This window comes from Malaclemys terrapin, chromosome 5 (assembly GCF_027887155.1).
Source record: "Malaclemys terrapin pileata isolate rMalTer1 chromosome 5, rMalTer1.hap1, whole genome shotgun sequence".
NCBI lineage: Eukaryota > Metazoa > Chordata > Testudines > Emydidae > Malaclemys > Malaclemys terrapin.
In genome coordinates, this window is record NC_071509.1 from 110,130,955 (window position 1) to 110,155,494 (window position 24,540).

The following is a 24,540-nucleotide window of genomic DNA, read 5'->3' on the forward strand; positions in this document are numbered from 1 at the left end:
CTTATTCCTCCACCAATTCAATACAGCCAAACCTAACCCAATGAATGCTGCTGGAATGTGTGCAGATAATTTCCAGTGGCTATTGCCAGCTCTAGGGGGACAGTTATGGTTGCATGGGTGTTTACCATAACTCTGTATTTCCTGGTTTTCAGAAGTTTGAGTTTTGCTGAACTTGACATTTTGGAAGGGCACAAGCTATTACTAGGTGACCGTAGCTCTCTGCTAACAAAGTATAGCAGCAGGCTACATTGTAAAGGCTCAGTTAATGGAACATCATCTAAATGAGCCTTAAAAAGAGATTCACATAAGGAAAACCAGAACACAGTTTAGGAAGATCATTAGAATTCCCATCAAGTAGAAGGAATAGCAGTAACTTCTATTTAACCAGTATAATTAAAACCTTTGAGACTAGCATTTTATCTACAAAGGTATCCTGGGGCAACAGCAGTTTATGTAGAGTAACAATCAGACACAACATAAAACAAAATTAAAGTAAAATACAAAAGCTTACAGCAATTATTGATCAAAGAAACGGCATTCTGTGATTTTAAGAAAAGTTCAAGTTTCTTGCAATCTGAGATGCTTATTAAAATCTCTTAATGAATGCAAATTAGTCCAATAAGACATACCAAGAATGTCATGTTTGGATAATATACTTTTAAGAGATTGTATCCTTTGTTGTTGACCTTTCAAATTATTTGTACATGATGTGCATTAATGTCCACTAAAAAAAAAATAGGGTTAGAGTGCTCAGTTCATTTTTTTTTTTTTTACTGTTGGCTAATTCAGGACCTAGCCACCATTAGGGCTGATCAAAATTTTTTTTACAAAACATTTTAAATCTTAAAATGATCGTTTTTAAAAATAAAATGTTTTGTGCAAAAAATGTGCCTTTTTTCATTTGCTTCTGAAATTTTTATCAAAACGTTATCAAAATGTTTTTTCCATTTGCTTCTGAAATTTTTATCAAAACATTATTAAAACATTATCAAAATGTTTGCCACGGAGGTCGCGGAAAATCACGGATTCTGTGTCTTTCCACGACCTCCATGACTTCTGCGGGGACCAGCTGGCTCGGGGACCAGCTGCTCAGGTGCCCCCAGGGACAGCCTCACCAGCTGCTGCCTGGCGACCTTGGGCAGCTGGCTCCAGGGACCGCCTGAGCAGTGGCCAGTGTGGCTGGCCCCGGAGACCAGCTGAGCAGCGGTCCCCGAGTGGCTGGTGCAGCCGCTGCTGCCAGCCCCCTGTGGCGATCCTCGGGCTGTCGGAGCAGCCGCTTCCCCAAGCAGCCCCTGGCAGCAGTGCCCAGGTGGCCAATGCAGCTGCTTCCCCAGGCAGCCCCTGGCAGCGGCTCCTGGCAGCTGGTGCCATGGCTGGTCCGTACCCCCCCTCATCCCAACAGCAACAGCCTCACCGTGGTGCGCCTCCCTCCCGGCTTGCCCCCCAGCAGTGGCCCCTCCAGGTGCTCTCTCCCCCCCCCCCCCAGCAGCAACCCCCTTAAGGTTTAGTCAGAGGTATTTATAGTATAAGTCATGGACAGGTCACAGGCCCTGAATTTTTGTTTATTGCCCATGACCTGTCCTTTTACTAAAAATACCCATGACTAGAATCATAGAATATCAGAGTTGGAAGGGACCTCAAGAGGTCATCTAGTCCAACCCCCTGCTCAAAGCAGGACCAATTCCCAGCTAAATCATCCCAGCCAGGGCTTTGTCAAGCCGGGCCTTAAAAACCTCCAAGGAAGGAGACTCCACCACCTCCCTAGGTAACGCATTCCAGTGTTTCACCACCCTTCTAGTGAAATAGTTTTTCCTGATATCCAACCTGGACCTCCCCCACTGCAACTTGAGACCATTGCTCCTTGTTCTGTCATCTGCCACCACGGAGAACAGCCGAGCTCCATCCTCTTTGGAACCCCCCTTCAGGTAGTTGAAGGCTGCTATCAAATCCCCCCTCATTCTTCTCTTCTGGAGACTAAACAATCCCAGTTCCCTCAGCCTCTCCTCATAAGTCATGTGCTCCAGACCCCTAATCATTTTTGTTGCCCTCCGCTGGACTCTTTCCAATTTTTCCACATCCTTCTTGTAGTGTGGGGACCAAAACTGGACACAGTATTCCTATGCATCCGAAGAAGTGGGCTGTAGCCCACAAAAGCTTATGCTCAAATAAATTTGTTAGTCTCTAAGGTTCCACAGGTACTCCTGTTCTTTTTGCGGATACAGACTAACACGGCTGCTACTCTGAAACATGACTAAATCATAACCTTAATGATGAGGGCTGAAATGACTTGGTATTGAGATATATGGGAGGTGGGGACTGCTAATGGTTTAATTATAAAAGTGGGAACAACAAATGCATATAATACTACATCAAAAAAGCTCTCCTAGGAACATATCTTGTTATACTAACTCCTTATGTAGAGACATGATCATATGACTGTTATGCTTTAGAGTTTTGTTCTTATTTCATTATGTACTTTTCTTTAATTTATGATTTCAACATTGTGTTATACAGCTTATTGATTTTTCCTATGAGCTTTTTCTACTACTACAAATATTGATCTACTTATTTAGATTTCTTATTTTAAGATTTCCTTTGATTTCAGAATAAAGATGGAAACCAGTTGCAAGTGCTTAATATTGAAATTATGATGCTCCTGTTAATTAGAATGACTTTGAATATCTAGAGAGGTTTAGGGAATCTTCACATCAAACTCTTTTTGAATAATATTTTGAGACATTTGATATATCAAAAGAAGTTTTTATCATACACATTAAACATGATTCCAGTTACAGTATGTAAAGTTTTGGGGGACGGAAGAAAAGATAATTAAATCCAGCCTTCTCTATAAAAAGTTATATGAAATAGATACAGGGGGTAGCCGTGTTAGTCTGTATCTACAAAAACAACAAGGAGTCTGGTGGCACCTTAAAGACTAACAGATTTATTTGGGCATAAGCTTTCGTGAGTAAAAACCTCACTTCTTCGGATGCATAGAGTGAAAGTTACAGATGCAGGCATTATATACTGACACATGGAGAGCAGGGAGTTACTTCGCAAGTGGAGAACCAGTGTTGACAGGGCCGATTCAATCAGGGTGGATGTAGTCCACTCCCAATAATAGATGAGGAGGTGTCAATTCCAGGAGAGGAAAAGCTGCTTCTGTAATGAGCCAGCCACTCCCAGTCCCTATTCAAGCCCAGATTAATGGTGTTGAATTTGCAAATGAATTTTAGTACTGCTGTTTCTCTTTGAAGTCTGTTTCTGAAGTTTTTTTGTTCAATGATAGTGACTTTTAAATCTGTAATAGAATGACCAGGGAGATTGAAGTGTTCACTTACTGGCTTACCAACCTTCCACACAAACTTCCACGTGGCTGGACTTTACAAAAATGAGACAAGCCATTTACAATGCACACTTCACTTCTCTACAGAGGAAAAAGGACAGTAAGCTATCTAAACTATTTCAAATTTGGTGACAATATATACCTCCAGACCAGTGGCACCGCTATGGGCACCCGCATGGCCCCACAATATGCCAACATTTTTATGGCTGACCTGGAACAACGCTTCCTCAGCTCTCGTCCACTCATGCCCCTTCTCTACCTACGCTATATTGATGACATCTTCATCATCTGGACCCATGGGAAGGAGACCCTGGAAGAATTCCACCATGTTTTCAACAGCTTCCACCCCACCATCAACCTCAGCCTGGACCAATCTACACGGGAGGTCCACTTCCTGGACACCACCGTACAAATAAGTGATGGCCACATTAACACCACCCTATACCGAAAACCCACCGACCGCTAGGCCTACCTTCATGCCTCCAGCTTCCACCCCGGTCACACCACACGATCCATCGTCTACAGCCAAGCACTGAGGTACAATCGCATCTGCTCCAACCCCTCAGACAGAGACCAACACCTACAAGATCTTCACCAAGCATTCTCAAAACTACGATACCCACACAAGGAAATAAAGAAACAAATCAACAGAGCCAGACGTGTACCCAGAAGCCTCCTGCTACAAGACAGGCCCAGAAGAGAAACCAACAGAACTCCACTGGCCATCACCTACAGTCCTCAGCTTAAACCTCTCCAACGCATCATCAGTGATCTACAACCCATCCTGGACAATGATCCCTCACTTTCACAGACCTTGGGAGGCAGGCCAGTCCTCGCCCACAGACAACCTGCCAACCTTAAGCATATTCTCACCAGCAACCACGCACCGCACCATAACAACTCTAACTCAGGAACCAACCCATGCAACAAACCTCGATGTCAACTCTGCCCACATATCTACACCAGCAACACCATCACTGGACCTAACCAGATCAGCTACAACATCACCGGCTCATTCACCTGCACGTCCACCAATGTTATATATGCCATCATATGCCAGCAATGCCCCTCTGCTATGTACATTGGCCAAACTGGACAGTCACTACGCAAGAGGATAAATGGACACAAGTCAGATATCAGGAATGGCAATATACAAAAACTTGTAGGAGAACACTTCAACCTCCCTGGCCACACAATAGCAGATGTAAAGGTAGCCATCTTACAGCAAAAAAACTTCAGGACCAGACTCCAAAGAGAAACTGCTGAGCTCCAGTTCATTTGCAAATTTGACACCATCAGATCAGGATTAAACAAAGACTGTGAATGGCTATCCAACTACAGAAACAGTTTCTCCTCCCTTGGTGTTCACACCTCAACTGCTAGCAGAGCACCTCACCCTCCCTGATTGAACTAACCTCGTTATCTCCACACTGATATATACCTGCCTCTGGAGATTTCCATTACTTGCATCTGAAGAAGTGAGGTTCTTACCCACGAAAGCTTATGCTCCCAGTACTTCTGTTAGTCTCAAAGGTGCCACAGGACCCTCTGTTGCTTTTTACAGATTCAGACTAACACAGCTACCCCTCTGATACTTGATACATAAGCCAGTAAGTGAACACTTCAGTCTCCCTGGTCATTCTATTACAGATTTAAAAGTCACTATCATTGAACAAAAAAACTTCAGAAACAGACTTCAAAGAGAAACAGCAGAACTAAAATTCATTTGCAAACTCAACACCATTAATCTGGGCTTGAATAGGGACTGGGAGTGGCTGGCTCATTACAGAAGCAGCTTTTCCTCTCCTGGAATTGACACCTCCTCATCTATTATTGGGAGTGGACTACATCCACCCTGATTGAATCGGCCCTGTCAACACTGGTTCTCCACTTGCGAAGTAACTCCCTGCTCTCCATGTGTCAGTATATAATGCCTGCATCTGTAACTTTCACTCTATGCATCCGAAGAAGTGAGGTTTTTACTCACGAAAGCTTATGCCCAAATAAATCTGTTAGTCTTTAAGGTGCCACCAGACTCCTTGTTGTTTTTATGAAATAGATACGACATACATGCTGTTGTCTATGTGATGAATCGCAGAGCCTCACATGCAGTCTGCCTATGAATCCATTTCCTTTGAAACTACTTTTATTATTTGGCCTTCATAAACAACTTCAACAGCTACCATTTAAAAATGTTTCCTTCTCTTCCTCCAAATGTGGAATCTCCGCTCAAAATGATGATAGCCCAGAATGGACAATGGGTAAAATTTTCACAAGTGCATAAGTGATTTAGGAACCTAAATCCTATTTTCAAAACTGACTCAGGCACTGAAGAACGCTTGAGGGGGCTAGCCGTGTTAGTCTGTATCCACAAAAACAACAAGGAGTCCGGTGGCACCTTAAAGACTAACAGGCATAAGCTTTCATGGGTAAAAAACCTCACTTCTTCAGATGCATGGAGTGAAAGTTACAGATGCAGGCATTATATAATGACACATGAAGAGAAGGGAGTACCTCACAAGTGGAGAACCAGTGTTTGCAGGGCCAATTCAATCAGGGTGGATGTAGTCCACTCCCAATAATAGATGAGGAGGTGTCAATTCCAGGAGAGGCAAAGCTGCTTTTGTAATGAGCCAGCCACTCCCAGTCCCTATTCAAGCCCAGATTAATGGTGGTGAATTTGCAAATGAATTTTAATTCTGCTGTTTCTCTTTGAAGTCTGTTTCTGAAGTTTTTTTGTTCAAGAATAGTTACTTTTAAATCTGTTATAGAATGTCCAGGGAGATTGAAGTATTCACCTACTGGCTTTTGTATGTTACTATTCCTGATGTCCAATTTGTGTCCATTTATTCTTTTATGTAGGGACTGTCTGGTTTGGCTAATGTACATGGCAGAGGGGTATCGCTGACACATGACGGCATATATAACATTAGTAGAAGTGCAGGTGAATGAGCTCTTGATGGTGTGGCTGATGTGGTTGGGTCCTCTGATGGTGTCGCTAGAGTTGATATGAGGACAGAGTAGGCAATGAGATTTTCTACAGGGATTGGTTCCTGGGTTGGTGTTTCTGTGGTGTGGTGTGTAGTTGCTGGTGAGTATTTGCTTCAGGTTGTGGGGTTGTTTGTAAGCGAGGACGGGCCTGCCTCCCAAGGTCTGTGAGAGTGAGGGATCGTTTTCCAGGAGAGGTTGTAGATCATTGATAATGCACTGGACTGGTTTTAGCTGGGGGCTGTACGTGATGGCTGTGATGGGTTGGATCACAGAAACCCCCTTGGGAGCTGCCACCTAATGTACCAAGACTACTTCTATTCCTGTTTTCCCTGCCAGCTCAGGAATCCAGCACCCTGTCTTGCTGAGCCAGACACTCCCGTCTGCTCCAACGCAGACCCAGGGTCTGAATATCTTGCCCCAAAGCTGCAAGTTTACCTGAAAACAGCTAACAGAAGTGTGCTTGTCTTTAGCACTCAGATGCCCAACTCCCAATGGGGTCTAAGCCCAGATAAATCCATTTTACCCTGCATAAAGCTTATGCAGAGTAAACTCATAAATTATTCGCCTTCTATAACACTGATAGAGAGATATGCACAGTTGTTTGCTCCCCCAGGTATTAATACATACTCTGAGTAAATTACTAAATAAAAAGTGATTGTATTAAATACAGACGGTAGAATTTAAGTGGTTACAAGTAGTAACAGACAGAACAAAGTAAGTCACCAAGTAAAATAAAATAAAATGTGCAAATCTATGTCTAATCAAACTAAATACAGATAAGTCCCTCACCGGTTCCAGAATGCTCCCTTTTATAGGCTAATCTCCTTTTAGCCTGGGTCCAGCAATCACTCACACCCCCTGTAGTTTGTTCCAGTTCCCTTCAAGTATCCTGGGGGGTTGGAGAGGCTCCTTCCTTATCCATCTGAAGACCAAAATGGAGGGGTCTCCCACAGGTTTAAATAGACTCTCTCTTGTGGGTGGAGACCCCCCCTCCCTCCTATGCAAAGTCCAGTTCCAAGATGGAGTTCTGGAGTCACCTGGGCAAGTCACATGCCCCTGCATGACTCAGTCTTTACAAGCCGAAGCCATTGTCCACATGGTATCTTGCATGTCTCCAGGAAGACTTCTTATGTGGATTGGAGCATTCCAAGATGCATTGTTCCCCAAGTATCAGAGGGGTAGCCGTGTTAGTCTGAATCTGTAAAAAGCAACAGAGGGTCCTGTGGCACCTTTAAGACTGTTAGTATTAAAGGTGCCACAGGACCCTCTGTTGCTGTTCCCCAAGTGTTTCCTGATCAGGTACTTAACCTGGCGAATTCCTTCCTAAAGAAGCTGACCAAATGCCTCACAAAGCTTACTTAGAAACCAAGCAAGCATACAGCCCATATTCTTAATCTCGAGTAGAAAATGATATATATGTACAAATAGGAGATATGTTACATGGCACAGGCAGCACAAAACATATTCCAGTTATATCATACATACATTTATAAATACCTCCCCCCATAAAGCCTTATGGGGTACGCTGTCACAATGGCCAGTGGTGTTCTGTTATTTTCCTTGTTGGGCCTGTCCTGTAGTATGTGATTTCTGGGTACCCGTCTCACTCTGTCAATCTGTTTCCTCACTTCCCAGGTGGGTATTGTAGTTTTAAGAATGCTTGATAAAGATCTTGTAGGTGTTTGTCTCTGTCTGAGGGATTGGAGCAAATTCTGTTGTATCTTAGGGCTTGGATGTAGACAATGGATCATGTGATGTGTCATGGATGGAAGCTGGAGGCATGTAGATAAATATAGCGTTCAGCAGGTTTCTGGTATAGGGTGGTGTTTATGTGACCATCACTTATATGCACTGTAGGGTCCAGGAAGTGGATCTCTTATGTGGACCGGTCCAGACTGAGGTTGATGGTGGGGTGGAAATTGTTTAAATCCAGGTACATAGAATATATTGTCTGATACATAGAAGATATTCAAGTATAGTTCATCTGTATGAAAATGTGACTTTTGTAGAGCTGCCAAAGTCAATGAGAAATATGCCAGTCTACTGTATAAGGATTGGCTGCACAAATTAAGGGTCCAAATCTATTAACACCTGAGCACAGGCTGTGATTCAGGAAAACATGTATACATCCCTATTCCGAGAAATACTTAAGCTCATCCTTAACTTTAAGTATTTGCTTAGCTTCCATTGACTTCAATCAGTCTTGAAGCACACACTTAAGTTAAATATATGCTCAAGTACTTTCTTGAATCAGGACCATAGTGCTATGGAATTTCACATGGTAGTAAGCCCTAAAAGCCATATCCTGGGGCATAACTAATTGGTACACTATGCATGGTAGAGGTCTCTGTGCAAAAGTGTCTGGCCAAGAGCTGCAGTAAATCAAAGTGGTAGCAGGGATTGGGAATAAGGGGAGAGACCCTAAATTGAATCATTGCCACTGGAAGATGACCTTTACATTTGTTAGGCTGGTCAGGTTGGCTTTGGAAACATATTCTGATAGCAGTGTAGTACTACTGGCCTCATCATACTGTTGAAAGTAGTCCTACCTTCAGAAGTAGTTACAGATCCTAAGCAGCTTAAAATAGTGGGTTTGGGCATGATGGGATGAGTTTTTAAAATATCTTTCTAAAAATAAACAGTTATTAAATGTACAATCCTAGTAAGTTATATAAAGGGACAAATTCTACACATGAACATGTGTGGCTCAATAGACTTCAATGAAGTGTTGCTATCTTGCTTTATTTTTTTCCTCTCAGTTGGTTTTGCAGCACATTAATAATCTTTTCTGCTATATTTTGGTTGTATCTTCCATCTTTTGATTCTTATCAGAACAGTTAATTGATTACCTTATTTTCCATGTACAGGAATGAATTTGTAATAATTCAAAGCAGTAGCTTATAAATTAAAATATATCCTTATAGTTATATAGTTAAATTCTTTTTATCTGGTATTGTATGTGGGTTTTCCATTCTAAAACAGAAATCGGTGTCACTTTGCAAGGAACCCCCTCTCACCTCCCACCACCCCCCAAAATGGCGGCACTGCATGGCTGTCATGATAAAGCATGGAGATCTCTCTGGACTAAGTACAGTATTTTGTAGGATCCTTTCGGAGCTGCAAAAAGTTGGCTCCTACTTTAGTTTTGCTTCTTCTGAAGAGGATATCCGTGTGGCTGGTCTGCAGTCAGTGTTTTCAATTTTTGTTTTCTTTTATTAGTGCATATTTTTATGTACAGCAGGGCATGCTCAGAAATATTCCCTCAGTAAAAGGTTCCTCAGCTGCCATGAGTCTGAGGGTGTATCTGTACTACAGTCAGAGATGTTATTGCAGCACAGGCTGGAATAACCTGCGCTAGCTTTAATTTAGCTAGCATGCTAAAAATAGCAGTGAAGCTGTAGCAGCACAGACTTTGCTTTGGGTTGTACAAGCATCCTGGGCACTTTTGCTACATACTCACCTTGCTTGCCTGCACTGAATCCTGTACTGCCACATCTTTACTTTTAGCCATGCTAGCTAGATTAAAGCTAGTGTGGGTATGCCAGCTGGTGCTGCAATCACACCTCCAACTGCAGGGTAGACATATCCTGATAAACTTACAAAGTGATAGCTTAATGTGTAAATGTCATCCTTCAAAACCTTTGTTATGTTAAACATTATATAATATACTGTAAGCCTCTTTGTTTCAAACTCTTCTCTGAAAAATCATTTTAGGATAGTAATAGTGACAAGCCATTTTCTGGGGTTTGAGTTGATGGAGAGAACAGGCAAGGAACTTTTGTGCAGCCCACTCTAGGGCTTGCCACAATTTCTCTGCAGTCAGACTACTCTCCTTAGCACCTCAAAGGTGGCAGGGAGGAAATACAGCTCTGGGCCCTGCTGTTCCACCTGTTTTCCTAGCCCACAGAAGCATTAGCTGCATGGTGGAGAGCAGACTGCACAGTTCCCACTTTGCGCCAGGCTGCCATGAGGCACAGTTGCTTCTTCAGCCCTTTTGAGTGTGGGGCAGTGATTGGGACATTAGCTTGGATCACTGCAGCTAACTTAACTTGGTTCCTGACATGATTCAGTGCAGTATGAGTGTCTTCTGTAGCTAATAAATGAGCCAGTCAATTTGTTTTGCCATAAGATCACTAATACTTTCCACACAGTTACCCCTGATCCTCAGATATGTGTAGCTGCTTTACACTGTGTCACTGGTGCAAAGTCCACCTAAAAGTGGTGTAACCAGCCATCTTAGGGGGGATGCCTATTTGGTATAGAGCCAGGTAATGATACCATCCTCCTCACTTGAATCAGCCTAGGTAACCTCCTGCCTTGTGATCCCCAGCTGCAGTATTGGCCTCTTGGGTCTATTGGCGGCTGGTATACATTAGAATAACCCCCACGCTGCTCTAAATTAGGTCAGGATACTGGCCCAGTGCACTGCTGAGCCAAGAATAGGAGGAACACAAAGGTTTCTTAAAGGCCTTTCCCCATCCTTCTGAGTTTAGTCACAGCTAAGGCTGAATGTCCACTTTTCCTTATTTTGGTAAAATTATCTTGTTGGTCTTATGTCAGATTACTTCTCCTTTGTGGTCTTTCAAAAATAAACTAACCTTAATGAGACTGAGTTTATATTTATTTTGTTTAAATCCTTTGATTTACTGCCATTACAAGGACATGGTTAATAATACATAAGCACTACGTGATCTGAATTTTTCTCTTATCTTTCTTCTAAACAGGCTTTCAAGTTTTCTTCTGTGGAGAAGCTTGACAGTACTCTGACCTTCTTACTGAAAAGCAAGGAGTCTGCTTATGAATTCAGCGCTTTCCCGAATGAAGTGCACCATCAACAAGCTAGTGAGTACATTCTCATATACATTTATTTGTACACTACTGTTGTAAAAATTGCCTGTTTTGGATGTACGTATAGTGGCTACTAGTGAAATGCAGAAGCCTACGTTAAGGACACCAATAACCAGGAACATTTTAAAATAGCTTATAAACCACTGTCACGTTTTCGACACATACATTATCTAAAAAATTGTGCATGTTGTCTGTGTTTGACCATGGCTGAGAGTTTAATTTCAAGCTATGGGTACTGTATATGTAACACTGCTCTACAGCCAAAATGCTTCTGAAATAAATGTAGTCAAACTTTACTAATTCTGGGTCACTGAGAACGAAAATGATGCTTAAAATTGTTGATTGGCTCTAGTTTTCAAGATATGCTATTGGGTCAGTATATACGACCCTTGACTTGGGAATGGCGGAGGATAAGTGAGTTATAAAGGGAAGGGATCTCAATTTAAACCAGAAATGACTAAAATACATCTTTGACTAAATCTATGAATAAATCTATGACTGGGTTTGGACAGTACTTGCTTTTTAGGCAAAACAATGAATGATGCAATCTGAAGCTGGTATTGCATCATACATAGGGTTACCATTCGTCCGGATTTACCCGGACATGTCCTCCTTTTGTGTGCTAAAAATAGCGTCCGGGGGGAATTTGTAAAGCACTCACAATGTCCGGGATTTCCTCCTCCCCCGGCAGAGCGAGCGGCTGGGAGGGCTGCAGGAAAGTCCCGGGCTGGATTCCGGAGCAGCTTCCTCCTCCCACCCCCACTCCCTGCATTCTGAGCCGGCCGGCAGCTCCTCCTCCTGCAGCCCGGTCCTGCAGCCCTGTGCAGGGCCAGGGACCGGGTTTTGTGTTGTGCAGGGGAGCTCAGCCATGTGTCCGGCTGGCACAGAGCCCAACACCCTGTTCTGAGCAGCAGGGTAAGGGGGGGCAGGAGAAGGGACAGGGAGGTTCTGGAGGGGGCAGTCAAGAAACGGGGGGGGGCTTTTGGAGGGGAGTGGAGAAAGTTTTGGGCAGTCAGGGTACAGGTAGGGGGTAGGGTCCTGGGGGGCAGTTGGGGGGGGTCTTAGGAGGGGGCAGTTAGGGGACAAGGAACAGGGAGTCTTAGGTAGGGGGTGGGGTTCTGGAGGGCAGTTAGGAGCAGGGGTCCCAGGAGGGGGCAGTCAGGGGACAAGGAGCGGGGGGTAGGGGGCTGGGAGTTCTGGGGGGGAGCTGTCAGGGGGCAGGAGTGGGGAGAGGGATCGGAGCAGTCAGGGGACAGGGAGCAGAGGGGTTTAGATGGGTTGGGAGTTCTGGGGGGGGCTGTCAGGGGGCAGGAGTGGGGAGAGGGATCGGAGCAGTCAGGGGACAGGGAGCAGAGGGGTTTAGATGGGTTGGGAGTTCGGGGGGGGGCTGTCAGGGGGTGGGGAGTGGTTGGATGGGGCGTGGGAGTCCCAGGGGTCTGTCTGGGGGTGGGGGTGTGGATAAGGGTTGGGGCAGTCAGGGGACAAGAGGCAAGGAGGCTTAGATAGGGAGTGGAGTCCCGGGGGGCAGTTAGGGGCAGGGGTCCCAGGAGGGGGCAGTCAGGGGACAAGGAACTGGGGGAGGGTTGGGGGTTCTGGGGGGGCGGAAAGTGGGAGGGGCAGGGGCGGGGCTAGGGCGGGGCTCCTCCCGTCCTCTTTTTTGCTTGTTGAAATATGGTAACCCTAATCATACATGATATGAATTGCATCATGTTATTCCTAGAAGTCATGGATGATGCAATCATAACGAAGCTTACATCACTCTGCTGAACAAATTGCCCTATATCAGCTCTAGAAATCATACAGTGTCGTGCTCTCTTATTTGTCAGTGTTTGATTTTGCAAAGGGACACATTTCTGTTTAGCCAAAGTGAGCAGAGATGCTTCGTACTTCTGTGAACAGTGCAGATAATTCTGCTATGTTTGTGGTGAAGTGACTTTTGCATCACAAAAGCGCAGTATAACCACTATGGTTAAGAAAGCCTATCACCTTTATTTTGGCTGCAAAATTGGAGATCAGGAAAAGAGGTGGGCCCCACACATATGCTGCAACACTTGTGCAACAAATCTTGGCCAGTGGTTGAACAGGAAAAGGAAATCTATGCCTTTTGCAGTGCCAATGATTTGGAGAGAGCCAACATATCATACCAGCAATTGTTACTTCAGCATATGCCTCCAGTTGGGAAAGGTGTGTCAAAGAAAAAAAAGTGGACTGTGCATTATCCAAACATTCCGTCATCTATACGCCCAGTACCCCACGGAGAAGGACTGCCGGTTCCTGATGCACCAGAATCATTCTCACTTGAGTCAGACGAGGAAGAGGAAGAGGATGAAACTTCTGGTCCTGAACCATCAATGTCACAGGACCCACATTTTCTCCCATCCTCCTCCTCTGAACCACACCTCATAACACAAGGTGAACTGAATGACCTTGTCAGGGATTTGGAACTACCCAAGAGTAAAGCAGAGCTGTTGGGCTCCAGACTACAGTAGTGGAATCTCCTGGCAGGTGATGTTAGGGTTTCCATGTTCCATGACCGTCAAAAGGATCTTGTCCCATTCTTCTTCATGGAAGGTGATCTTGTAGCCGGCAACAACATCGATGGTGTGATGGCAGCGCTCAACATCGTTCACGATCCAGATGAGTGGAGACTGTTCATTGATTCATCGAAGACGAGTCTTAAAGCTGTTTTACTGCATAATGGCAATGTTTTGCCATCAATTCCAGTTGGTCATGCAGTCCATATGAAGGAAACCTATGACAACATGAAACAACTTTTGAGGTGCATAAACTATGACCAACATCAGTGGCAGCTTTGTGGCGATTTGAAGGTTGTTGCTCTCTTGCTTGGTCTGCAGACTGGATACACAAAGTACTGTTGTTTTCTCTGCGAATGGGATAGTCGTGCAAGAGATTCCCACTACATCAAGAAAGATTGGGCACTCCGACAGTCATTGGAGCCTGGGAGGAAAAGTGTTCAGCATCCACCATTTGTTGAATCGAGGAAGATTTTGTTACCACCCTTACACATCAAGCTGGGTCTGATGAAGAACTTTGTCAAGGCCATTGACAAAACACAAGCAGCTTTCAAATACCTCCGTGGAAAATTTCCAAGGTTAAGTGAAGCTAAGATAAAGGAAGGTGTCTTTGTTGGTCCTCAGATTCTTGAACTTCTTCGAGATGATGCATTTGACCATGCACTGCGTGGCAAGGAAAAGACGACATGGAAAGCCTTCCAGTTAGTGGCAATACATTTTCTCGGAAACAACAAGGCAGACAACTACAGGTTGTTGGTGGAAAACCTCCTCAAGGCATACAAAAGCCTTGGTTGCAACATGTCACTAAAGATACATTTTTTGCACTCTCATCTAGATTTTTTTCCACCGAACTGCAGAGCAGTGAGCGAGGAGCACGGCGAGCGATTTCACCAGGACATTGCAACAATAGAGAAACGCTATTAGGGCAAATGGAGCCCTTCAATGCTTGCAGACTATTGCCGGACAGTGACAAGAGATGCTCCATTTAATGAATACAAGAGACAAGCCAAGAAGTGCCAAGTAGACACTGAATAGGACTAAACTATGTACATAATAGTTTTTTGCCTTTTGTTTCATAATAAATTTTATTTATATAACCCTTTTGCTGATTTTTAAAGCGTTACATAAACAGGACCGGTGAAATATTATCATGTAAAGCAACCATAAACACATGAAAAGACCTAGGTTTACAATTTATGATTAAAACTCTACTATCTACACAATATACATAGACATAAAATGTAAAAACTTAAATATCTTAGAAACAGTAGCCAAGTAGTTGTTTTAATTGTCATATTTGAATTCAGCACATCAAAATACATAATAAATAGCAAAAAGAACAGGAGTACTTGTGGCACCTTAGAGACTAACAAATTTATTAGAGCATAAGCTTTCGTGGTCTTCAGCCCACTTCTTCGGATGCATACAGAATGGAATAAATATTGAGGAGATATATATACACACATACAGAGAGCATAAACAGGTGGGAGTTGTCTTACCAACTCTGAGAGGCCAATTAAGTAAGAGAAAAAAAACTTTTGAAGTGATAATCAAGATAGCCCAGTACAGACAGTTTGATAAGAAGTGTGAGAATACTTACAAGGAGAGATAGATTCAATGTTTGTAATGGCTCAGCCATTCCTACTCCTTATTCAATCCTTTGTTGATTGTGTCTAGTTTGCATATCAATTCCAGCTCAGCAGTCTCTCATTGGAGTCTGTTTTTGAAGTTTTTCTGTTGTAATATAGCCACCCGCAGGTCTGTCATTGAATGACCAGACAGGTTAAAGTGTTCTCCCACTGGTTTTTGAGTATTATGATTCCTGATGTCAGATTTGTGTCCATTAATTCTTTTGCGTAGAGACTGTCCGGTTTGGCCAATGTACATGGCAGAGGGGCATTGCTGGCACATGATGGCATATAGCACATTGGTAGATGTGCAGGTGAACGACCCCTGATGGTATGGCTGATGTGATTAGGTCCTATGATGATGTCACTTGATTAGATATGTGGGCAGAGTTGGCATCGGGCTTTGTTACAAGGATAGGTTCCTGGGTCAGTGGTTTTGTTCAGTGATGTGTGGTTGCTGGTGAGTATTTGCTTTAGGTTAGGGGGTTGTCTGTAAGCGAGGACAGGTCTGTCTCCCAAAATCTGTGAGAGTAAAGGATCATTTTTCAGGATAGGCTGTAGATCTCTGATGATGCGCTGGAGAGGTTTTAGTTGGGGGCTGAAGGTGACAGCTAGTGGTGTTCTGTTATTTTCTTTGTTGGGCCTGTCTTGTAGGAGGTGACTTCTGGGTACTCGTCTGGCTCTGTCAATCTGTTTTTTCACTTCAGTTTCTCAGTTTCTCCAGGGGCCTTGCTGCAAAGTTAGAAGCCCAGAAAATACAAGTTTTCCCTTTTCATATGACTGTCAGTTGTGTGGGGTATAAGTTTGAGGCATCAACATTATCCACAAGAAAGGAATGCACTCTGGAAAACATAATCCCAACTATCCATATAAAATGATGGGGTCTAAATTAGCTGTTACCACTCAAGAAAGAGATCTTGGAGTCATTGTGGATAGTTCTCTGAAAACATCTACTCAATGAGCAGCGGCAGTCAAAAAAGCAAACAGAATGTTGGGAATAATTAAGAAAGAGATAGATAATAAGATAGAAAATGTCATATTGCCTCTATATAAATCCATAGTATGCCCATATTTTGAATACTGCGTGCAGATGTGGTTGCCCATCTCAAAAAAGATATATTGGACTTCAAAAAGGTTCAGAAAAAGGCAACAAAAATGATTAGGGGTATGGAACGGCTGCCGTAGGAGAGATTAATAGGAGTGGGACTTTTCAGCTTGGAAAAGAGACGACTAAGGGGCGATATGGTAGAGGTCTATAATATCATGACTGGTGTGGAAAAGGTAAATAAGGAAGTGCTATTTACTCCTTCTCGTAACACAAGAACTAGGGGTCACCAAATGAAATTATTAGGCAGCAGGTTTAAAACAAACAAAAGCAAGTATTTTTTCACACAACGCACAGTCAACCTTAATATATTTGAAGACAATTTTCTATTGTTTTTCATGTCCATTGGAGGTAGGACAGGAGGTAATTGGCTTAATCTGCAGCAAGGAAGATTTAGGTTAAAAATATTAGGAAAACTTTCTAACTATAGGGGTAGTTAAGCTCTGGAAGAGATTTCCAAATGAGATTATGGAATCCCCCTCGCTGGAGGTTTTTAAGAACAGGTTAGATAAATGCTTGTCAGGGATGGTCTACATATACTTGGTCGTACCTCTGTGCAGGGGAAGAACTCAGTGACCTCTTGAAGTTCCTTCTAGCTCTACATTTCTTTGATTCTATGCCAGATGTCAGTCTACTCCATGCCATAATTGCTATTTTGCCTCCAAGGAAGAAAGAGAAGCACACATCCAACCTTATTTTGGTATGGAGAGAGTCCAGAGAATCTTTAATTGAGCCCTTCTGAGTCTGTTGCAGATTCCCCATCAGAAGCATGACTGAAGGGTATAAATGTGTTGAGGCTTGGGGGATTCAAATTGAGATCCTTATTTTGGAAAAAGTCAAATATCTTTGGATCCCTTGTAACTTCATGGAATCTTGTCCTCTAGTCCTAAAGAAGTTGCTTAACAAATGTGTAAATATTCCATAACAAAAGTCCCAAAACAGTCCATATCGCCCCAGTGCATGTAGTCCTTAAGATCACAGATCCTCTTGGGCATTACCATAATACTTACTTAAGGCTGCGATATTGGCATGGGTATTTTTAGTGAAAGTCAGGATGTGGGACATAAACAATAAATCATGGAAACGTACACACGCCTGGCATTAGGGGATAGCAAGCAAACATATACACACCAATGAGTTACCATCTAAAACCTAAGAGAGACAGAGTTGTAATGATCTGTCTATTCAAAGTGTCTTTCAGCACAGATCCAGAAGACAGCCTCTGGCGGTCTCTGGCAAGGCCGGCTCCAGGCACCAGCTTGGCAAGCAAGTGCTTGGGGTGGCCACTCCGGAGAGGGGTGGCAGGTCCAGCTATTCGGCAGCAATTCGGCGGACGCTCGGAGCAAAGGACCTTCCGCCAAATTGGCACCGCAGATTGTGATCATGGCTTTTATTTATTTTATTTTTTTGGCCAAAACCCTGGAGCCGGCTCTGGTCTCTGGTTTCAGTTTAGAGTCTGTCCCTTTAGAGTTCAAATAGCCAAAAAAGATTAAGTTTCTTCTTGTCAGAGATTTTTATTCCTTTCCCCCAGAGTTCCAGATGATGGGACTAGTTCACATGCATGTTTCCTCTTCATGGGTGGTGGTGGTGATGAAAAATCAACAGTTTTTTATCCTCTGATGTTCCACAATGGTTTATCTGATGTCTATGGACAATCTTTTGTTGGGCAGGAGATAACACTTCTTGGGTTTCACACTTAGTCATGCTTCTCTTCTGACTGGAGAGGGGTGTGGTGATGGTTTACAGTTGCAGAGCAAACACTGAAAATATTACCTTATACCATGGGGTATGGATTATTATAAGCGAGATTATGAAATGCTTGTATCAGAGTCTAAACAGCAAATATATTCTTATAAGACTAATTTGAGCAAATCTAAGATACAGGTGACCTGGTCTGGTCTCCAGCTATGAGGTTATCAGTTCTTAGTTAATGCCTGCAGCCTTGGCAAGAGCTGGCATTTGGCCTGCCAGTGTCACAGCTGTACAGTAAGGAGTTATAAAATGGTGGTGTGTATTGACTGTGGTAGGCAAGTAAATATACAGCAACAACTCACATATAGCCTTGCACATATCCATTAGAAGTTATTTTTAATCACAAGAAAGCACAGGGGACCAGATTTTCAAAGGCATTTAGGCCCTTAAAGATGTAGATAAGCATCTAGTGGGATTTTTTTAAAGAATCATCCTATTAGGTGTCTATGTGCATCTTTAGGTGTCTAAATATCTTTAAAAAACTGGACCTGGGTTACTCCCTATCCTAATACACTCTGTTTCCTACCCATGATCACTAGCTACCTAGTTAGTACTCTACTAAGCTGGACATCTGCAATAGCTTTACGCTCTGACCACTGCACTGTTGCTTTTAACTTCCTTCATTGGGGAGTGATAATGGAAAGAATAAAGAGAGAGGCTTTCATCTCTAGGTTACCAAGTCAGGATTTACATTTTTAGTGACCAAAAATTGTTCCCATCCCCTAGATGTCCTAGCCTAAAGTGGACACACAAAAGTAGTTCTTTCTGGCTCTACAGCTAGTAAAGGTTTTAGAGCTATTCCCTATACTTAGCTTCAGTATGACAAATCTGCAAGTTTAAGGATAGTTATTTTCCTTCTAAAGCTTTTGTGTGTTCAAATAATTACAGTACTTTGCTAGCATATACAACATAAAACCTCTTTTGTCCCTCATTTTAATGAGTTAAATACAGTACAGTAGAACAATTCTTTACAGTAGAACATCTCTAATTTGATCTAATAGGGAACCCATTGCAAATTACTGAATGTTGTGGATCAGCAATTAAGTGAACAATTACTATTTTAAAAAAGTAAGCTAAGAAGCAAATGCGTTTTATGATGCATTATTCTTATTCACTTATTTTGACAGGTGAAGATTTAGTTTTTTATGATGATATTTCACAGTATAGCATATTTTATAACTATAAAAAATTCTCAGCACAAGAGATCTCACTATGGCACTCTGTTAAATCTCAGAGAAGGGAGAGTGCAAATTGTGTACATATTAGTGAAGTGCAGATAAGCAAGTGTCTACTGTACAGCATGTGATATACACATATATTTTTATAAAAATCTAGCTAAAATAGCATATGCAATGCAAGATGAAATCTCTAGATCATTTTAGCCAGCCAGTTGTTCTATATTAGGACAACACACCATTAATGACATACCGTAAGTGATTGCGGATAGTCCTATTCCCTCTTGCATCAAGAACATTTGATCATTCCAGAAATTCTCATTGTAGCATAATTTCTAGTGGTCTAAACAGAATCTTTCATTTCAAGAGAAGATTATCTTTATTTAAGGGGGAAAAATGCATATTTACTATTCAGATGTGGGTTTTCACCATGTCATTTAAATGAAAGGTGTGCGTAACAGGAGGTACTGAATACTGACTCTAGACATGTGACATGGTATAAGCTTTTGTAACCAACTCAGGAAGTCAAGACAGACCTTTTACTAGCACTCGTATGTGTCACACCTTTACTAAAGGTGGAGCTAAAATTCATGCCCCCAAGAAAATAGTTGGAGTCCCTTATAAACAGAATTTATTTTCCCTTCCTCACTGACTTTTGAACCAGATGCCATGAAAAACTAGGGAAGGTGGAAATATGGAAGAAGCTTACTAGCACTTCCATAGTTCAGATCGCATGGAGATTTGTATATAAAGTGAGAATAAAATCCTCTAAATCACACTTTAACAATTGAATTAAATCGCTTTAACACAATAATGCTTCAAATTTTATGCAGTATATTTTTGTGGGAGATTCAGTAACGATGGCAGAAATGAGCCTTTTCTGAAATTACCCCAGAGAGTCGTAGGGTTTTTTGGGCCCTGTATAGATAAAACACCCATAGTCATTATAAACTGCAAACTTCATATACATGTATATTTTAATAAAATCTCAGATATTAGTAGCACAGTTTTCAAAAGTTACATTAAACACAAACTCCTCTTAGTCATTATAATCCAATGTAGAGCCATAAACAGAGAAGCTGATGGAGCTGCCAGATGTGCCAGCTCCATCTGTTCTCTCATGTAGGCCAGCTTGCCTTCTTGACTCCCCAGCTACATTCTGTGAATTCGGGATGTCATAGGATGGAGAGGAAGTGGGGCTGTGCCCAGGCGTGGGGAAGGATGATGTGATGAGAGTGGGTTCTGCAGGAGGGACAAGGTGAAGGGAAGATGCAGATGAGAGAAGAGCAATATTCCAACAAGTTGCTTATAAATTGTTGGGAAAAAGCTGCATTCTTATGAATTGTAGGAAGTTTGTCAGATTGCAGCTCCTCCATGACCCAGTATGTCAAGTTAGCCCCATTCCCACCTCAGCCTCCCACTATGTGCAATCTCTGCTAAGATGAGAAATGTAAATTCCTCATCCAGAGTTTCTGAAAGCTGAAGAATTAAGTTGTATGAGTGCTTTGCACCATGCTGAACTCTGTGTGTTCAAATAATTGCTGCATGTGTGTTCAATTTCTCTCTGCTGATACAAAAGATGTAGGTTTACAAGGTTAACAGTAGTAATTCTCTGAAATCAAAATGTTGGGTTCTGGAAAAGGAATACATACTGCCCATTTAGTAAGTGATAACAGCAGGAAAACAGGTACTCTTATGTACATTCTATTTAATGAGTAAAATACATGTGTTGGTTTTGAATTGATAAGCCAAAAATAGGTATAAAGGACATGTTTTGAATTGTAAACATGGGCATATGGCTCACAAGGCTTCCTGGAACTTGATTTTTTTGAAACCTGACAAGCATGGAGCCATGTACAAAAATGTGCATTAAATGTGTGTGCAGTTATCAAAGTTGCCAACACATTTCCTATCTGTGCACACAAATGGCACAGCATACCTGACAAGTGGCACATACAAATACCTCATCAGTGCTATTGTTATCGTCATGTATAAATAAAGCATACGGTTATTGCCCTTGCCCCGGCCTCAAATTTTAGAAACCAGGCCCACACTATCTGAGGGTATGTCTCCACTGCAATCCAAGGTGTGACTGCAGCTTGGATAGATGTATGTGTGCTAGCTTTACCCATGCTAGTTTGGCTAAAAGTAACTGAGCAGATGCGTCACCACAGGCTTTAGCATGGGTTGCACAAGAAGGCTGGGAACCCTGTGTACCTACTCGCATTGCTAGCCCATGCTGAAACCTGTGCCCCACATTGTTATCTATATTAACATGGGTATGTCTGTCTGGGCTTTAATCTTATCTCAAAGGAGATATAGTTTTAGTTGATCATCATACAGCGCCATCACTGGCTGTAAGAGAGATGAGCTCACCGACGCACCAGTGTAGGGTTTTTTCACTTTGATGAGCTTGTTCATGTTTTGACAGGAAACTATATTACTTATTTTCATTGTTTATTATTATTTATAGTCAGATATATCTATTATGTTACATTACACTACACGCATGTGCACACAAAATACATAGGAACATGTGGGTTTTTGTTCATTCTGAAATCTGGAGAGGGAAGCTTTTAAAATATTCATAACAATCTTGCTGAAATGCAGAACCACAACCACAAGTTGTAGTTCTTATTCTTTCTGCTTCCATTTCCCCATCTTGTAGGTACACATTTTTAAACACTGCGGATGCCATTTGGATTAATTTCTTTTATCTAGAACATAAACAAACAGCACCTTGCCAAAGCATTTTGTTTTAAACTCCTGATCTGTACTGCTATCTGGTTTTGCTGGAATTTAAATTTGGGTGGAGTTCAAATTAAGATGCTTTTTAACTTTCATTTTAGTTCTGATAACTCTAATCTTGTGTAATGTTAAGAAATGGTTTGTTCATCAAGTGTGATCATTTAAATCTGCACTGACTTCCTGACAGGTTTTGACATTACAGATTTTTAATTTTAAGTAACTGCATTTCATCAAGATACGTGTATTATTGGGAATTAACACTGGTTAGATTATTTTTCCCTAACTACCTTCCAAGTTAATGACAACAGTCTAATAAAATGTGTAACAAATTGTTCCAGTGCCTCTCTTTTCAACGCACTGAATAATATTTTGGTGCATTAAAATAGAATCCCAGTTTGGGAAGGAGATGATGGACAGATGAATCTGAGGAACTGCTACAGACATTGGATTTTAGAAATTTTGCTTTGCTGGAACTGGAGTGCGTGAATGGAAGGGGAAGAAACAATACCTTTACTTATCCTGGGCTACTGCATTCTGTTGACAGGCTATAGAGTCAGAGAAACTGCAAATACATATTGTGGATGAAATCCTGGCCTCTTCTGGATCAAGATTTCACCTCAGGGGCTAGATTCACAAGCGGGACTGAGCCACCTAGCTGCCCCTTTAGATTTCTAAGTCCAACTTTTAGGTGCCACTGGCATTCACAAACCCCCACTCAGCTGCTGCCTGACCCTGTAGGTGGCTAAAGTCCCATGGTGCCAAGTTCTGCCAGTAAAGTCCCAATGGCACCTACATTTCTTCTAGTAGGCATGTGCAAATCTATGTCCTAAATGTGTTTAACTGCTTAGCACCTAAGCCCCAGTGAGGTCCTCAAACCTACTCATTCCCCTGCTTATGTCACCTTTGGGACTCAATCCAGTGGGTGTGCTCTCAGCACGCTTAGCCTGTGGGGAGTTGCTGGTGCTGCCCCTGGGATGTGGGAAAACTAGGTTAATATCTCCACTCTGCCTGGTTTGGAGTAGGGACTGGAACCCATGTTTCCCACCTCCCAAGAGAGTGCCTTAACCACTGAGCTATAAGGAAGTTGTTCCACATTGTATAAATAATTCAATATTCATGAAGCCAGAGAGAGAGAGTGAGAATGACCCTGTACCCGAGTGGTCAGGACACTCACCTGGGAGACCTGGGTTCAAATCTCTGCTCTAAATTAGGCAGAGCAGGGATTTGACCCTGACTCTCCAAATCCCAGCTGCGTACTCTGAACACTGGGCTAGTGGGTGTGATGGGGGCATCATCAGCAGCAGCACCTCTTCCTCCTTGTTTTGTTTTTTTCAAGGAAGGGCTGATCAGCCTTAGGTGCCTAACTCCAGGAGAGGGTTCATGGCTGTGAATCCCAAGCAGACAGAGGACCTCCTTGTGACTCAGAGTTAGGCTCTAACTCCCTTCTGAGGGACTGGGCTTAAGTCAACCCTCTCCTTGTCATTTCCTACTGGGTGGTTCAGGTGGCTCCCTGCTCATCAAGCTGACTTCTGTGAATCCCTTTTTTAGGCACCCAATTCTCTGCAGGCATTGGCTAGGGAGCCTGGGCACCTAACTTGAGGTTGTGAATTCCACTGTGCAGCAAGGCACCTGAAAGTTAGGTGTTGCAACACTGAATAATGTAAGGCAAGTCCCCCTGTGAAGCTAGTCCCTGCATTCCTTCAGCATCCAAAACATCCCTTGAATTCAATGCCATTGTGCAGCAAATGTAAGAATGAGCCCCCGCCCCGAACAGCAGTGAAGGCATGACAGCATGGGCCTCAGTGCAGTCTAGCAATGTGAGACATACCTAGTATTAGGAGAGGCTTGTACACCCATGTGGAAGTCCATATTGCCCCTGCTATTTTTAATGTGCTAGCTAAAATAAAGCTAGTGCAGGTAGGCAATCACATCTTCAATTGCAGTGTAACTATAACCTATATGTCATTAGTATAAAAGAATCGTAAATGAATTTGCAGCATCAGTAACATGACTGATATACAGAATACACTATACTGAACCTTCAAAAGACAGACTAGCCTGATTTACTATTGGTACCTTACAATCTCTCTCTTTATTCTGCCTTGTCTATCAGTATTTTTAAATAACAAGACTCTAATAATCAAAGGGAATTAATGCCTTTACCACTGATAATCAGACACTTCACAGCACTTTAAAGGCATTATTTCATCATAAATGTAAAACAATCAATAATCATTCAATTCCAAGTTGAATGAGATAGATGGGTTATTCATCCTTGTTTTGGACTGTAAAAATTATTATGGTTTCTTTGTTAATGTTATGTTAATTGTTACAGATTTCATACATTAATATTAAACAAGAAACCCCTGGAGAATGCCACCTTGTGATATCACTAGCAAGCGGAATATATGTA

At 42.4% G+C, this 24,540-nt stretch overlaps 1 protein-coding gene across 2 annotated transcripts in view; it reads left to right on the forward strand.

Moving 5' to 3' along the window:
- The window catches only part of BANK1 (B cell scaffold protein with ankyrin repeats 1), a 305,120-nt gene that overhangs the window by 81,155 nt on the left and 199,425 nt on the right, over positions 1 to 24,540 (forward strand). For both annotated transcript variants that reach the window (XM_054030861.1, XM_054030860.1), the window contains exon 7: positions 11,062 to 11,179. In XM_054030861.1, coding sequence (XP_053886836.1) covers positions 11,062 to 11,179 — 118 coding nt within the window. The remainder of the gene's footprint in view (positions 1 to 11,061; positions 11,180 to 24,540) is intronic.